The 18,084-nt window shown below is 46.7% G+C and overlaps 1 protein-coding gene across 1 annotated transcript in view; it reads right to left on the bottom strand.

Annotated features, from left to right (window-relative positions):
• Positions 1-18,084, bottom strand: part of Smurf (SMAD specific E3 ubiquitin protein ligase) — a 111,721-nt gene that overhangs the window by 11,964 nt on the left and 81,673 nt on the right. Inside the window, exons 3-12 of the mRNA XM_075701475.1 lie at positions 11,218-11,326; positions 10,733-10,866; positions 8,024-8,195; positions 6,498-6,581; positions 4,845-5,034; positions 3,784-3,943; positions 3,191-3,437; positions 2,646-3,068; positions 1,191-1,425; positions 29-132 (exon numbers count right to left, since the gene is read on the bottom strand). Coding sequence (XP_075557590.1) covers positions 29-132; positions 1,191-1,425; positions 2,646-3,068; positions 3,191-3,437; positions 3,784-3,943; positions 4,845-5,034; positions 6,498-6,581; positions 8,024-8,195; positions 10,733-10,866; positions 11,218-11,326 — 1,858 coding nt within the window. The remainder of the gene's footprint in view (positions 1-28; positions 133-1,190; positions 1,426-2,645; positions 3,069-3,190; positions 3,438-3,783; positions 3,944-4,844; positions 5,035-6,497; positions 6,582-8,023; positions 8,196-10,732; positions 10,867-11,217; positions 11,327-18,084) is intronic.

Genomic DNA, 18,084 nt, shown 5'->3' with positions numbered 1-18,084 from the left:
TTCCGTAGAAATATAAAGCCCTGCCCACCTTGCCACGCCCCCGTAGTCGAGTCCTTCCTCGCCACGGAACTTGACCATGAGCCGCTTCTTGAGGTCCTTGGGACGCATCTTCATGATGAGCCGATATGACTCCTGCATCATAAACCGAACCGTACGAGTTTTATGTAAGTATATGCAAATGTATAAGAAGTTACTGTTTGCAAGATCATGTTCACATTGGGCAGTTAAGTGCTAATCGGTTGTGATCTGTAACAAGAGCACACAGTACTTTCCATACCCTGTCTGTCTGCACATTTGTACACTTTGAAGCAAGCTACGCTCTTACAGAAGCTACAGCTATAAAAGCTAAAGTCCGCAATATCATGTTCACCTTGAGAAGTTAAACTTTATTCAGTTGTCAACTGTAACCATAGCGCACAGTACTTTCCATACCCTTTGTGCCGGGATGTCCGTACACTTTAATGAATCGCGCACTGTCACACAGTTATCGTGTTTTCATGAACATGGTGCAACCTTGAAAATAGCAGATGAGCGGACTCTTTGAGAAACAAATATGAATATGTTACAGTCCCACTACCGGTCAAAATAATGAGCAATCTAACATGACAGGGCAATAGCAAGCTTCTACTGTCCTTTTTTTTTTGTCTGTCAAGAAGCTGATAACTGCATGCATGAAGCCAATAGTCACGGCACGCTCATGTTATGCACGTAAGAGCACAAGCACTAAATATTCCCGGCGGTATCGAAAGTTGGTACTCGCTCATACTGATTCACTAATATTTTCGCAGGCAATGCACTAACTGACACTCACATGCACTCACACTTGTTGGCACTCACTCACGTGTCTACTCGTGTCCACTCATACTCACCAACACTGACTCACATTCGCAATCACCACCCTTCACATTCACCGGCACTCACTCACTCGCATATATACTCATGCCCGCCTGCTCACCGACAGTCACTTAGATTCACACTCGTGTCTATAAAAGATCACCATCACCGACTTTTGTTCGTACTCGCATTAGCCGGCACTCTCTCCATGTTCACACTCAAGCCCATTCCCTGCCTCCGTCACTAACACTCGATCTCGGGCTTGCAAAATGACTACGCAGTAAGTGTTGGCGGGCGTATTTGCGAGCGAGTATGCCCGCCCACGTGCGGTGGAGCGCTCAGACGAGAGCGGTCACCTCGAAAATGTCCTCCCGAGAGACTTCCAGGCGGCAGTGGCCCGACTGGGGCTGCACCGTCTGCAGCTCCTGCCGCAGAGCCGTCAGCTTCTGCACCAGGTCCCGCTTGTACTTGGGCAGGCATGACAGCTCGGGCGACGACGAGCGCTCCATGATGAGCGCCGACGATGACGTGGGACTTGTGACAGTCGGTGCGGGACTGTTGTTCGCCAGGTAAGGCACCCCGCCGCCACCGCTGCAGGAAGGGAGGGGACTGTCAAGACCAGAGTGCCGCTCACTTCAGTGGTGGAGCCCCCCATGTAAGCTGACAAGCCTCGTTTTCCAAAAATGTTGCGGTGCAAAGTTGACATGAGTGTTAACAGGTCAGAGAGAGAGAGAGGGGGGAAAGGCATGGAGGTTAAACAGAGGGGAAGATCCGGTCTGCGACTCTATGCTGGAGAGAGGGGAGGGGGAGGTAAAGTGACAGGATAACAGGTCAGCAGTCGAAATAAGCAAAATGCGATTGAGTACTTGAATAAAAAGAAACAAGGAAGACATGAGAGTAGGATTGTGAAAGGTTGACGTATTACCGTATTTATTCACATAATGACCACACTTTTTTGTGTGGTCATTATGTGTGGTCAGAACAAAGAATCCAGTTCATACTCAACAGTACGCATCCATATCGCCAAAACATGCAGACCAGATTTGCTCGAATGTGCCATCTATGACTCGACCAGCATAGAAGGCTTAGCTACAACTATAGTAGCATAAATATACTTCTTCTGACAAAAAGACATTTTTATAGACACTCTAAAGCAGCTTAGTGCTGTCAACTTCTTTCATCCAACTTGCCACAGAACTTTTAGATTCTTTTATTCACTTAGATTTCTTTACAAAAATCCCTATGTTACTGGCAGATCTTGTACGACTCCTTTGGCAAGTCCAACCTATATATCTTTGTATTCTACAATATTTCACGTCTTATTCGTAACCGGTTTCTATATCCTGCATAGTAATTCATAAAGGCCAGTGAGGCTCTAGACAGTAAACGAGACAACAGGTCATTATTTTACTAGTACAATGCATGGTCACACGTTTGCCACTATCCTTAACGGTGGCATTGCTTGTAAAATTGCACAGCACTGCTCACGAGTGTGGTACTGCTCATAAAACTTGCACAGTTCATAAATGTGGTACTGTTGACGAAAATCGCAATGCTCCTCCACACATCTCAAGTGTGGAACATCTTGCAAACGTGGCAATGCTCACAAGTGTGATAGTGCTCAAAGCAGTAAAGTCACAGAACATCCTTACATAGAACAGCACAAGAGACAGGATAAGTTGGTGGCAAACAGCATTCTGCCTTCAAAGTTGCTGCCTTACCAATTAGCTCGGATTCAGGCATTACCACAGGACAAGCACCCGTAATTACACTAGCTTCAAAATTTCGCCCCAACATGGAGCAACACTCACAAAAAGCTGTTCCGGTGGTTGTTGGTCGCCGTCATGGAAGGCACAACAGGTGGCAAGCCGTTTACATTGATGGGTGACATGGGGCTCTGAGGGGGCGGCAGCGACGACGGGTTACTCGGCTGCGAGGCAGCGTTGTTGGCGTGTGGCTGGACGTTACCGCCGGGAGGGTTGGCGTTCGTTGTTAATGGGTTGGGCGGACCCGGTGGGCTACGCTGTCCACCCGGCGGGCCTGCTGGCGGTGGTGGTGCCTCTCGGGAAGCGCTAGATGGAGCCGCGCTGGGCTGAGCCGCCATGCTCGACGATGTAAGGCTCGAAGATCCAGAGGTCATGTTCGAGGTCGGAGCAGAAGGCGCTGGTGAAGCATGGGCAGGAGACATCTGATGTCCCTGTGCCGATGGCATTTGGGACATGGGCAGTGCTCTCCTGGAATGAAAAGACATTGGCCTGGCTTGGAATCTCTCTCTGTAATTGGCTCAGACAGCCAAAGAGAGAGAGAGAAAAAGAAAGCTTTTGCATAATAGCAGCGTCTTCACAAGCTTACTTACCTGGCAGCTGGCGTGAGCCCCAGCAGAGGGAGGCGAGGGTCGGTAAACTGTGTGGTGCGATTGTTGTGGTCCACGTAGTACAGCCGTCCCGTGGGAGTCGAACGAATCTCCCAGCCCCGAGGCAGGGGTCCCAGGGCCTCAAGGTCGCCAGAGGGGAAGTCGCGAGGCACCCTGGGGTCGTGCCACGTGCTGACCCCTGTTGCCACGTGGTAGAAGTAGACCTGGCCCTGCTGCGTCGTACGCACCTCTGTGGGATCGAAGGGAGGAAGATGGGAGAAACTGCTTGTCAGACTCTTCTTCGCTCGTAGTGCTCGTGACAACGATTGAAACATGCATTAATGCTTAGAAATGGGCAAATGTGTCTAAAAGTGCCATCATGATTCATTCTCACCATTGCCACTATTCAATCATGGCAGCTAGTGCTTCGAGAGAGCTGGAATGCTCATTTACGACAGTTAAGCAATAACAATAAGTTAACTGCTAGAGCAGGACCACAAGGCATGGGATCAGCATGATTTTATATTTCAGTGGCACTATTGATGGCTGAGTAATACTCACCAATACACTTTCACTATGCAAATGAGGCTTTTTACCATATCCCTCAGGAAGGTCAGCTGCCCTGTGAAGCTGGTTGCGGGCCAGGTAGTTACGATGCCGCGTCGACCGCCGCCGAGCGTTGGACTGCGGTGTGTCCGCCTGTGGAGAACTCGCAGGTGGCGGAGACGGTGATGGTGGCGCTCCGTTGCGCTCATCCTGAACGAGAAAAGTCACGACTCTAAGTCATGTTTGTCATGGTTCAAAACACAGCAGAACAACTTTGGACCGAGATAGAAACGGAAGAGCGGTCAAGGACAAGCGCTAACCTTTCAACTCTGAATCTTTTACAACAAGCGACAAATATACACGTGCTGTAGAATGAAAACAAACAATAAAGGAATAAGCAACAGGAGAGCAGCACATACAAAACAGCAATAAGAAACATGCCACATGCCCGCACTTCACCCCAAAATGACAGTTCTTTCTGCGATAAATTGATGGATGGCTTGCTCACATATGGTGTGCCTCCCTGCACTGCCTGTGCTGCTTCGACAATTGTGCATGTGGTGGTGATCGTGATGACTGCTGACAATGGTGGTCTGTTAAAACGTGTGTGTGCAACCACAAGTGCTACAGCGAATGGCTAAAGAACGCTTCTTTACCATTGCAAGCATTGTTACTTTGCTCGTGCAAACTCTGCTGTTCGGTATATATGCCACCCTTTGGTTTATGTCCTTAGGGTCACGTTGCTACATCTTGAATCACGCAGAACCAACAAGCCCAATCTTTGATGTTACTAAGTACCTTGTCAGCAAAGTGCTTAGTAAGTACTTAGCAGTAAGTAGTACCAATAGTACTTACCAGTAAGTAATAAGTACTTAGCAAGTACTTACAGGTAAAGTAGTACTTACCTACAAGTGCAACATACTTTACCTTTATACTACCTTTATACTTTATAGGCAAAGTACGTAGTACTTTACCTATAAAAACACAAAGCTGCCATGCAGGGGGGAGGGTGGGAGGAGGGTAGGCATGTATGATGTACGATAGCGCATCGCTGTTATAGGAAAGCAGGTTCCAAACAGGTAAAACAAATTGTATGCAAAAGCTGCCCAACCTGCGGAGGGGGAGGCGGAGGAGGAGGAGGAGGTGGCTGCGCTTCATCATTGGCCGTGGACGATGCAGGTGGAGGCAGAGACCGGCGCTGAGCCCGAGAGTTGGCTGCGCTGCCAGCACTGATGCTGCCGACATGCATGCTGTTCCGGTTGGAAAGGGGAGCAACCATGCTCACCATTTCGTATGCAGGCCTGGAGGATAGAAAGGTAAAAATGAAAGGCAGGTCAATGCCAACGTTTCAAGCAAAGCGCCATCCTCACTCGCAGCAGAAAATTGGACTAAATGGTCTAGCATTTTTAAGCTGTCCAAACCAGTCCTATAGGCCCCAGCACTAAAACGAGTAATACTAGTCATTATGTAATAATAGTAGTTTGCGAATTGGGCTAGTTGGAAGGGTACACGTGACGCTGGTCATCACCAAGCTGTTAGTTCCCCGACTTATTAACTTTTATACTTTTTTTTAGCAAACAGACGCAATGCGTGGAACATGTAAAACCCAGATGCAACGGACCATTCTGTTCTCCTTACTTTCAAGGTGACAAGCTATCAAACACTGAAAAATCAGACTACTTGGCAGATAGGCACGCTCCTTTGTGGCGAGAGCCAACAACAATTTAGTTGTACATCGATCTCCTGCTTTCTAGATGAAAAGGTTTGCTCCATCAACTAAAGTGTTGTGCCCTGTGTCCTATTCTGGTCCTGCACCCTTTAATATTAAATATGCTGCCTCTATTCTCTCACACAATGTAGTTTACAACAGAAACTTTTTAACACAGCAACTCTAGACAGCGCACAGTTTCTAATTCCTCAAGGCATAACATTTCAGTTTCGTTCGAGCAACGCTACTGAGAAAATACGAGCCAAGAAGCAAGACTGCAATAGGCAAGAACAATTACAGACCGGCAGCTAAGGTGTTTGAACATGTGATCAGGCAAGAGTCGTAGAATACAGTCATAGTAGTGAAAGCAACATTTCAGTAATGCTTTAGAGTGAAATCATGGGGACTATACAAAAGCAAGTGTGTTTACCAACATCAGTGGAAGACTGACAAAATGGCAGTAACAGAAAATACCACATCTAGGCTGGTGGATGACAGCTTCAAAACACTTTGAGAATACTTCTGAAGAAAATGAAAAAGCAATAATAATAAAAAAAATAAATAAAAATAAAATAATGAATAAAAGAAAAGAGAAAAGGCAAACCTCTCCATGATTTTCACAACCATACCGAGGTGCACAGGGCACTGTGCTGGTAATGTCGCGAATTCTGTAGTGTTTTTACGCCTTTGGGTCTCTCTTGGTGAGGGGAAAGCCCAGAAAAAGTCCAGATTGAGTTTTCGTTTATTTTCAAAAACAATGTACTTCTTTCGCGATGATTACCAATTGACAAGTTTCGGCCAGATGACAGCAAAGCGTATAATGCCGTCGACGTCTTTTCGTTTTTTTTTTCCCCACTTCATGTTTCTTTCAGCACACAAGGTGCCTCCTCCACCTTTCAGTATAATCGACTTTCACCCGACTGCAGAGCTGCCATACATCATCCAACAGCCAGTTAAGCTAGTCATATGTCAGAAAGCGTTTAAAATGTCACTCTCCTGCTTATAAGGCAAAATGATCACACGATCGCCTTGAAACAAAGTTTCTCGATGACTAACCTGAGCGGTTTCTCCCACTGCGTGGAGCGGCTCCAGTGGTTGACGTAGTAGAGGCGGCCAGTGGCCGTTCGTCGCTGCTCCCACCTGAATGGGGAAGACAACCTTGTCGTAACCACCCGGTAAGAATCATTACATGCCACAGTATCTACTGGATCAACGAGAAGCACCTGTGGTCTCAACTGATCACTTCGAGGATGCTTTCACTTTTGCGCGATGCGACAACCATCACTGGCTACACAATGAGAAAGCGACGGGTGCGCGGTCTATATATGCGCATGATCAAAAGAATGCGAACCACAGCATTGGCACACACACACACACACAAAAAAACGAACTTCTTGGAAACTCAGAATGACAACGTGAAACTGACAACTGCACTGCAACTTTGAACTGCAGTTTTGGTACCACATTACATGCCAAGGCATCAAGGAAATTCAGCATTCTTGTAGAAAACCTGTTCCACATACTTTTGCTCACAGCTGCACCTAGAACAGTTGAACCTTGTAATAACAAAGCCGTATCTGACACTAAAATACCCTCGTTATATCTGATATTTGCTATAGGTGTACTTTCACTACACTGATATTGGAAAGTTTTTATATTTAGTTTGTTATATCGAGGTTTGACCACTGTTCCACATTAGCTGAACGATTGTGAAATAACTGCCATTCCTTCCATGGTGTGCACTTCCACTACCTTTAGCCCATCAGCACGCACTGAAAGCAATATTTCGAAAACCAGTAAACCCACACTAAGACAGTACAGAGACAAACTCCTTTTTACCTCTTGGATACAAAAGGCTGGTACAGCTAGAACATAGTCACATTTACATTTCCTGCAACCTGGGAAGCTTCTTAATTAAAGTGATATTTCCTGTTGGCACAAAATGTGTGCAGTTATTACATACCATCGTGTCTAATGCACACTAGTGATTGCAACACAAACCATTACGTTTGACACCTACTAAAACTTGTTAATGCTCAAGTTACAAAGCTAATCAGATACACGCGCACACACACAAAAGGAAATTCAGAAAGTGTCAAGCAAGAATCCACTGCACACTCCCTGTTGCAGCATTCACTGGATAAACAGCACCAAAACTGAATCTAGACGACGATGACAACAATACTTATGGGCCGTTACCCGGGCACATGTTAAAAGAAGCTGAGAATGATCAAAATTAGTTTGGAACCCTCCACTACCTAGCATCTCTCATATCCCAGGGTGCCCCCTAAAGATATTAATTATCAATGCCAACTTTAAAAGTCACACAAAAGGCTTTCAAGATTTGGGGACAGAGTGAGAAATGATTGGAGGGTGTACAGGTCTTCAATTCCAAATCTAGTTTGACTACAGACTCATCTTTGAAAGTGCATGCGGCTTTGCAATGAAGTCGGGCGACTGCCTTTTTGAACATTTGCATAGGAATCTAGAGTGGGGTGCCGATACAAACACGTCAGCTAAAGTAGCACAGCATCACATGGACATGAGTGGGCAAAAAAAAAAAAATGGAGGCAGGTACATACCCTTCGGGCAGGTCTTCGTGACAAGCAAGGGCGCTCAGGTTGTTGTCGACCACGACGTTCTGGCTTCCGAGGCCGTGCCCATCCCGGGAGAGTAGGCTGATGACGATTTGGCCTCGAACAAGGTCCCCACCCTCCTCCCCCGGCGTATTCCTCATCAGGTCTAGCCGCTGGTCTGTCAGGAACAAGAGGACAGGTTGGCGAGCGTGAGGCACCGCACTAAGAAAGGAATGAGTTGCAGGTTGTGAGAATGTTCGCACTTCCGTTCACGCGATGCGGCTGAGAGTGACTCAGGCGTTGGCTTCGAACATGGACAACCATTATTCACCCGATATTCTGAATGAAATTATGGGCTTTTACGTGCCAAAACCACTTTCTGATTACCAGGCACGCCGTAGTGAAGGACTCTTGAAATTTCGACCACCTGGGGTTCTTTAACGTGCACCTAAACCTAAGTACGCGGGTGTTTTCGCATTTCGCCCCCATCGAAATGCAGCCGCCGTGGCCTGGATTCGATCCCGCAACCTCGTCCTCAGCAGCCTAACACCATAGCCACTGAGCAACCACAACGGGTACCCGATATTCTGGCGTCGTGAGCCGAACTTGCTCGATTTTTCAGTTTATCTCTATAGAGGAACTATTCCATGCATGTATTTCAAGCAGCTGGCTTACTGTACAGAAGGTGCAAAAAAAGCCCTTTTTTGTGCTTGTACTACTGTGCTGTCATTTCCTTTGTTCCCAAGAGCACTTGAGACCACACAAGATAAGCACAACAAAGCATGGATATCATGTTGCAGACCATGTTGCTGACAAGTTGCAGTGTATACAAGGTACAATGATTATGCAAAGCTAGCATATACACAGCTCTCATGACAAACAGCATGGGTTCAGGTGCAGCCAGGCGGTGTTAACCTATGAGCCTTCCATCAAAAGACAGTTTTGGTTTAGCATATGCTATAAAATAGCGGGTCATCACTGCATATGCGCAGAATGCTAAAGGACCCATAGCGTATAGCATACGCATGCTATTTCGCAGATTTAGCGTTAGTGTCTTTGCGTGGTTCGCATAGTTTACGTAGAACATGGCAGTGGTCCCAGCTACCCGCTTTGAATTGAATTTGGCGTTGCTTCTGTAAAATTCACTTCGTTCGTAGCAAATGACTGTGTAACTGGCTTTTGCTTAGTCTCAGGCCACTTCGACGACAGAGTATTATGGTTAAACTTGTGAAGTTTTCAAGATCCCTTCTCGTTCCGAATGAGTCGAAGCCTAATGAAAAATTCGAGATCCGAGCGGTACATATTAGTGAAGTCGGGAGATAGCAGCAATGACGGCATATGGCCCCTGAGATCCGAAGATCTCGCAGGGCAACTAAACCTGTAACAAATGTGCGCAGCTTAGCGTATGCTACACTCTAGCGTATAGCATACGCTATAGTTGCGTATGCTATACTATAACTGTCTAAACTCTGGAAGACAAATAAGTCCTGTTTTATGGCTTCCAGACACCCATGGCATCCATGTTTGGCTTACCTCTTTTGTTCACCTGGTTTATTTACTTCTCAGGCTTCCCTTACAAACACCAACAGTTTTCCATAATGAACTTTATTCTTTCTGCAGCACTATCCAGCCCGCCCACCTCATTTGCTTACTATCTAAAGTACATCACATTATTTCATTTGATTTTTCTGTCATTGTATTGGGTCCTTGCCGGTGATGGAGTTGCTGCCAAGTTTACTGGGACTCTGTCATGTTTACAATACACTGTCAGGAGTTGCGGGCAGCAGGAGACCTTTACTGAAATGCTGTTCGTTGATAAGGACACAGCTGTCATGAAAACAGTGGTTCCACTAGCAATATTTACGTGAATATCAAGACTGTTTCGTGTTTAGAGGTTTGTTTGCTACACTTTATTTGTATGCATAGCTTCTTGTCCACATAAAGCTGCACGCTGTGTTAATGAATGGATGTTTCAAATAATAGCTTGCACGGTGCATAGCCATCAGCTTTAGCATATAAAGCTGGTTGGAACACTTCAAGGAGCTATATGAGCAGCTTGCATGGACAGCTTTTACTGGTCTATGCCTTACCTTTACAATTACTTCTTATAATGAATTTGCAATGGACCACTGCTATCCCATCTCGTGTTTACCATGGGTGACAATTCCGATCTGCTACTTCAGTTGCTCCAATGGCAAATCAAGTGCAGATAAATTGCATGACGAGAAAAATAACTGCTTCTATGCCCACCTCTACAGGCTCCACAAGTACACTCGAGGTCATTTCCCTCACAAAAGTGAAAAATTGGGACCCCAGCCAGCGTATGCATCACATTTGGCATGGAGATGCACAAATATCGATAGAAAAGCTCTCTCCCAAGAATAAACTTAAAAGGAACAATCTGTACAAGAACAATTAGTAACAACTTACAGACCCGTTACACCAAACGGGGTATTCAAAATCAAGTGTACTCAAAATCAATTAAATCAAGTCAACTGCAATGCCATCTTAAGATAATGCTGTTAGTGAGGCTAGTTGGTTGCTACGTTCTTGATTTGTGTTACCAGCACAACATAAATGGGACACAACATCCAAACACTTTATGCTGTGTCCCACATCTTCACTTAGTGTGATGTTTCTAGTGAGCTGGAAACGGGAATGAAGTACACAACACCTGAAATGTCCTAAAAAGAGCCGCAGATACAGGTAACTCACAGCCAGTGTCCTTGAGCTGCTGTATGGCATTGGCCATGATGCGCACACATCCGAGAAAGCCGGCCCCCTGCTTCTTTTGGACTTTCTTGTGGTTCCACACGCTGATTGTGATGGAGTCCGATCGGCTCAGGTACCTGGTCAGAGGAAACGACAGGTGAGCCATGCACAGGCACACCCCTAAAGGCTTCTGACAAAGAGCTCCACGTAATAGTGCAGCCATTCCCAAGTTTCAAGAACTCTTACATTAGAATACTCAAGGCACATCCATCGTTTCTGCATCCACTGAATGACAATTCATGCAGAGGGCGTGCTTTGAATGAGTTTCCAAAGTGCCAAGCATTGTTCTGCGGCAAGTGCTTCTTTAACATTTAGAATGTTTCAAAAACGTTTCGATAGTGTGCATTACGATGTAAGCATTCACACGCTTGAACGCACTTAATTTAAACAAGAGATGAAAAAAGTGCCTCAGAGGGAAATTAACTTACAGGTCATAATGCTGATTCCACTTGGGATCGAGAGTATTTTTACAGGCATCCGTCGAATGGCACTGGCCCGAACCATCTACGCTGATCTTGCAGAATGGGTCGGGAAGACCTGCGAAGAAAAGGAGATGCCGATCAACACAAAATAGTGCATGGAAAAACCTGGTTTACCCTTACAAATGTTTAGCCACTGCATATCAGGGCATTTCCCCTAACCAGTACTCATTCATTGAAAAATCATAAGCACGAGGAGAGTTGGACATGTTCAAAGCAGTTTGACAAATTGTGTGCACTGAAAGAAGTGCACAAACTCAAGTGAAAAGCTGTTACATGGCAGCACAATTATGTACAGCCGGCGTCAAAAGTTCCAGAGATGCAAATTCTTCGGAAAAGTTATGCTGCTCAGTTTGGGCATGCTGAGTCTAAACCAATGAGGCGCTCTATTAGTGTCATGTACCAATTCAAATTGTAAGTCTGAATGTCAAAGCTTTCATGAAGGCCATAGCTTTGACGGCCAAGGCTTTGGTGAGGCTCAGTTTGCTTTAGAGTACGCATCCCATAAGATTTTGATGGCCATAGTACATAACTAGTGAGAAATGCTTAGATACATGCAACTCCAAACACTGACCATACGCTGACCATTGCTATGACAAATTATCTGAATTTTTTTTTTTCAGATTTTGAGTGAGTGTTGCATGCACAACAGATGAATCACTGGCCCTAATATACGATTGCATCAACGTGATTTGTTCTTTTTATTCTAAATATGGTAGAGTCTTCATTAACAGGAACAGTGAGCATATAGAAGCGGCACGAAATTGTGTTTAGATGGGGCAGAGTAGAAACATTGTGACATTAAAAAAATATTAATGATACTTATCAGTACGTGAGAAAGATGGGTCAGGAAGATGGAGTTCTGCTAAGCCAAATGTATGATTGTGTTAGTTGTGTGATAACTGAAACACCTAATTTTAGCAATGTCATCAAAGGAAAGGAAGCAGGCTACAACTGACGCACACTATCTGATCATATCTTGTGATTATGATTTGACACAGAGAGAGATGAAAATTCTGTATGCACACAGCTACGCAGAGTAATGTCTCTCCCACAGAACATGGCTTACCAGCTAATTGGGCAAAGCCCCGCCATCTCACACCAATATGTGGAGCAAATAATGGGCGCTGTTTCGCATTGTGTGCATTAAGGCTTGTTCGAAGTGACTTACGGAATCAATCATTTACCACACAGTTCAGTCATGCCTTATAACTACACACTAGCCTGCCCTGTAACAAATTTTAGGATGGAATAAAATGGCACATCAAATTATTGGGCATGCTGACACACAGAGTTTCATAACAAAAATGTTCAAGGGCAATCTGGTGCCAGCACCTGTGTCGGCTGCAGGTACAGCCGTTCATTCAGCATGGAGATGATGGTCATTACATGAATTTGACCAAACTTTGCCCTTATGGATTCAAAGGACATTGTGCATCCTTTTATATCAAGGCCACTGAAGCTAAATTTTTTATGCAAAATCTTTTGTTTCGTATTGGTTAACCTTATGTAGCCTCTATATACAGGTCTGGCTTACCAGTTGTCAGAAACATGGATGACCATTTAGATATAATCAATATTTTTACACCTAATGAGAGCCATTCAGCAAACATCACCTAGATTGTCTGCTTCCTCTCATAGCTGTGACTAGCAGAAAGTCAAGCCCTTCGGCATACCCTTAATCTCCTCACCAATCAGGATTTAACTAGTAGTAACACTTACACCTGAATCTGTTGTAATTTATCAATGTGCTGCAAGTTATGCCCTTATATAAATTAATTGTGAATGCAAGAGAGAGAACTGCTCAAAGTAAATGCTGCGAGGCTAGCCCATCGTGAAGAACAATAAAATGGTTGCAATGTGCTTCGTCAACGAACCCATGCCCAAATCATAGAAAACTTCAACTAATAGCCATAATTCCAATGGTAGCCTAACAAATAATAGGGCCTTAATTCTCCTTTGCAAGATCTCATTTGCATTGCTTCCAGTTCTGCTATGTCTGCGTACAAACAGAAAGGTTCAGGATGCCCACGAGACACAGACTATTCCATCAAGCCTGACTAGTTTCATTACAAGTCTAGTTAAACAAAGCACTACATCATCTCCCAGAAACAAAAATGCGCGGGCAAAACATTCGCCAGGAGGTTAAAAAAAAAAAGGGGGGGGGGGGGGGGGGTCCCAATCCCAGCTAACTTACTAGCTAAGCTACCAAGCCAGATGCCCATGCCAGAAAAAGACAAAGAAAAAACAAAGACAGAAATCTCGAGCCAATTGCCCGCTGCGAAGGTGGAGGCACACATAGACAGCCGCGGCGGAGAAGGCAAAAAGCACGATGAAGAATGAAGGAACAGCGAGCGAGATTTGGCCAGTTCAGCAGGAAGGAAAGGAGGAGCCACAACGTCCCCGTCTCCCGTTTCCTCCTCTTCCACGATACCAGAGCTTTGGGAGGCCGTCCGACGACCTCCAGGAGAGGGCGAAACCTTAAGGGGGGCCGCCGGAGGGGTGGTGGAGACACAGAGAGAGAAAAAGAAAAAGAAATAATTAACGAGAAAAAAAAAACTAGCAAGCGTGATAGCCTCTGGAAGCCATAGGGAGAGGGATGCGGCGCGTATCCGCGTCTACGCAACAGCTATACTCCGCCCGGCCACTTTAGAACCGTGCAGCGTTCCCGCGAAGGCAGCGAGACGCGCCGAGGTGGACGTATGCGCGACCGAAAATAGTGCAACGATATGCAGATATTACAGTGCAGGTCTGTGTAGTGGCGTCGGTTGGCGAGTCGCCCCACACTGTGACTGTGTCGTCTTGGAAAAGGTTGCGCTGCCAGTAATAGCAGCACCCTCTTGCATTCATTCATTCATTCATTCATTCATTCATTCATTCATTCATTCATTCATTTGGGTGTTGCAGCTGCAGCGTAGGGCTAATTTTCCATATCGCGTAGTAGAAAAATTCAGCACCCGTCCTTCTTTCGACGAGATTATAAAAAAAATTAAGTCGACAAAGAGAACAAAGGCGACCTGAAACGCACCCTTTTGATCAGTTCGATAAGTACTTTTATATGGGATGCCTAAATGCGGGATAATACGGTATTGGCGTGCTCGTTAAGTGCGACGCGGGCTGGGTCCGTACGGCTACTTCGATGATTGAAGTCTGAGCAATAAGCGTGACACTGGGAGTCCAGACGACAGAGCCGTTAGTATGTAATCAAATAGCAAAATTCAAAAAAAATTTGAAGTGTCCTTCCCACACACACGCACGTTGTGAAATGATGTCAAGGGGGTCCCCGACGTCGCAATCCTTGCGTGCGCGCGCGCTTTTTTTTTCTTTTCTTTTTAAATGCCGACCCACGAACCCCGACATGCGTCCATCCATGTCTCGGTTTTTGTGTACCTGTCTCGCATAAAAAGGAAGAAAGCACGCGATAGCATACTTGGAATGTGATGATTGTGACGTCACGACAGCTGCGTGCGCCTCGGGCGACATTGCACGCTCCCATTCATCAAAGTGACGCTTCTGTATCTCGGTATCTCACTCGCGATTTCGTGCACACTGTGACCACGATCGCGTACGCCCGACACGCCTCGAGAGTTTTTTTTTCTGTTACATACATTCAACGTGGGAGAAGTACAAAGGTGCGCGTGATCGCGATGGCTCTCCTCTTCCAGCACAACAGCTCAATGTTCTAACAATTTATAAGCCACGAGCGCATACATCATGCTTCTTTAGTGCCTATAAGTCGCTTCCTTGGAACGTCTGGCGCGCGGGTCACGTGTCAGCTTCTCGCATCATTCCCTCGTAACAGCTAGCGCTTCGAGACGTTGTGTTATAGGTGTGTGTTAGACTGCACGCACTGTTTTTGGGATCGGTACACATTTTTCGTCAGACGGATGCCCGTCAATTATGCGAGGTCCGCCTGTAATGACATCCAAGAATAGTTGGTTAGAAGAGCCGGCAGTATAGTTTCGTTTTTCACTCGACAGAGGTGCGCCAACATATCGTTCTGGACGCTGCTGCAAGCTTTTGAATGCAATGCGTAAATAAGTGATCTGATGAAGTGAATGCAAGACGCGGCGCTAAGTCAATATGAGGCCACACCCGTATGTGCGCTCACCGCCAATATCAACGGGAAAACCAGATTTGTGTTCAAAGGCGCTTGTGTGTGTGTGTGTGTGTGTGTGTGTGTGTGTGTGTGTGTGTGTGTGTGTGTGTGTGTGTGTGTGTGTGTGTGTGTGTGTGTGTGTGTGTGTGTGTGTGTGTGTGTGTGTTAGGGGAGGGGGGGCTTGTAACGAGGAAAAGCTGCATGAGCTGGAATTCCTCAACAGAGGAGAACAACGAAACTAACAGCAGTGAATGAGGCTCTGACGCGCACGTCTGCAACAATCGCTGTTTGAACACAGATGAAGTCTTTCCTTTTATATTGACGGAGAGCGTGCGCACTATGAAAAGAGGGATGTCCCATGGATATCGTGCGGACGTCAACATCCAAAACATGGACATCGTAGGGATGTGTCCGGTACGTTTTACGGACGTCCCTCACATGACCCGTTTGGTCGCACTTTCCGTGTCCTGCGGACATTTATTGCATGCCCGCGAGGCACATCGTGGGGGCATGCTGTGTGCGCTTTGCGTATACGCAACAGTGCCATTTGCACAGCGTTTGCTATGTCTATTGCGGTCGCAGCACACACACGTGTGTAGATGTGCCGTATACTCTTCATTCTTCTAGGCCTTGCGCCAAGCCCAGGCGGCTTACAGAACTGATGTTCTGAAAGTAATTTGTGTCAGAATATTCGTAAAGTACGACGTACACGCGAACTCCAGGCATGATAGCTTCAGATTGTAATTCGAACATGAGAAAAAAAAAGACATTATTCTGCGGCGAGAAAACAAAGACGAAGCCTGGATTGGAGCACCAATGTTCATGTGTACGCCGAACAAGGTCCATGTGCGATGTCTTTGGGACGTCCGTGGTAGGATATCCAAAGCTGGACGTCCGGCGGATGTCCTATCTGACTCTGGAACGGTGATGGACATTGGAAAATGATTCGGATGTCCTACCGACGAAGTGTTTTCACTGGGCGACTACAATACAGCTTACAAATGTGCAAGCGATAGAACAGCTGAACAGCTACCGCGTTTACAAACCTGCTCAAGCAGCGTTCGTTACTTATTTCAAATAATCTAAAGCGAAAACGTTCCCACAGCTCACACGGAATCGTTTTGCACTAACCGGCTAAACAAATGGTGCTAGTGCGACGGCACGCTTTCAGTGTCGTCTGGTTCTCTCACCGCGGAAAGCAGACGACCGCAGGGGCCAGACGGCCGCGGACGAACACAGCAAATGTCGCCCCGCGATTGGTCGATCTCCGCGCGCGAAGTTCCACAGCACACTGCATGGTTCTACTGGGGACATGCTGAGCAAGTAGAGGAGGGAGGAACGCGCGCGCGAGAGAGAGAGGGCTGAGGACGATGTAGCGGGCAAACCCCGCAGGGCATACAGGCACGGAGCGACGGAAGAGGAGGAGAGAAAGTACGCCCCCCTCCTCCCCTCTCCAAGGTCGCTCTCACGCCGTGCGAAGAAACATCAGCAGCAGAAGGCGAGCGACGGCACAAATTCGATACGAGGAACCGCGACGGCATGGCATGGCCGGCAAGCAACGGCACGTCGTGATCGGATAAGGCGGTTTGGGGGATTAAAAAAAAAAGGACAACAAAAAAAGTCCGAGAGAAGGCGTAGACCGCCCGCAGTTTCCCGTGGGCAGCGGCGTCTGCGGCGCCGCCGGTAGCGGCTAGAAACAGGACACGGCGACAGGCGCGCGCTTTGCGTGCCGTGTTTGGAATATCGACTTAAAGGCCTGCCCGACAGACGACAACGAGCGCGTCACGGCCAGGCGCCATTCATGGGAGCAGACGCATTTGCTGTGTTCGTCTGCACGAAAGACGCAGACAACCGTGGCGACGGCACGCCATGTGGAGGGAGGGCAGCAGACGACGCCACAACAACGTAGAAATTTCCCCCCGAGATCTTTGAATCACGTACCATTCGCGACACTGAGCACTGAAGTCCCATTCTTGTTATTCTTGTTGCGGCCAGCGGTGACGGATGTCACTGGTTTACTTCTTTCTCACGCGATACGCGATACGAGCTAATAGAGATACTAACCTCTACCCTATCAGGAAGAAGCAGATAGACATCTAGGATCGCCCAGCTAGCCGGCGTAAACAGCTTTCGTTTACCCACCAAATCTTCCACAAGAATTCATTGACCTCCATTCTGGGCAAGTCCACGTATCGGTTTCTTACCATTCTCGCTTTGAAAGACGCTGCATGTGTAAAGTTTAGTCACTTGTTCTATGCTAGAACGCTCTGGTTGATTTCAGAAAGGATGGCTCAGTGAGCGCAAGCTGAAATTATCGCGTGTTCTTCAGAAATGCGCAGCTGTGCACTCATTAAGGCGAATGAAGCATGAAACTCGGCAGGTAAGAGTGCAAATGGAACAGACGTACTACGAGAAAAGATAACAAGAGATTGCGTCAGCACGACTGCGCAGACGCCCTGCGATAGCAAGCGGTACATTAAAATATCAGCCACAGAGGGCACGTCGCCATTCACGAGCGTGCGTGGAGAGTCTGCCAGATTACGACCCAGACGACGGCCCGGCACTAAGGTACAGGAAGCAGACGACGAGAGGTATCGCAGACGAGACAAGGCTACATCACGAATTCTAGGGGAAAAAAAGTACATAAACGGAACAGAATACGTGGATCTACCAGAAGGACGACTCGAAGAGATAACGCTGGCGAAATTGGCGACAAA

Source organism: Dermacentor variabilis, chromosome 8 (genome assembly GCF_050947875.1).
Source record: "Dermacentor variabilis isolate Ectoservices chromosome 8, ASM5094787v1, whole genome shotgun sequence".
NCBI lineage: Eukaryota > Metazoa > Arthropoda > Arachnida > Ixodida > Ixodidae > Dermacentor > Dermacentor variabilis.
The sequence above is the reverse complement of the archived record's forward strand: the minus strand, read 5'-3'. Positions and strand labels throughout refer to the sequence as shown.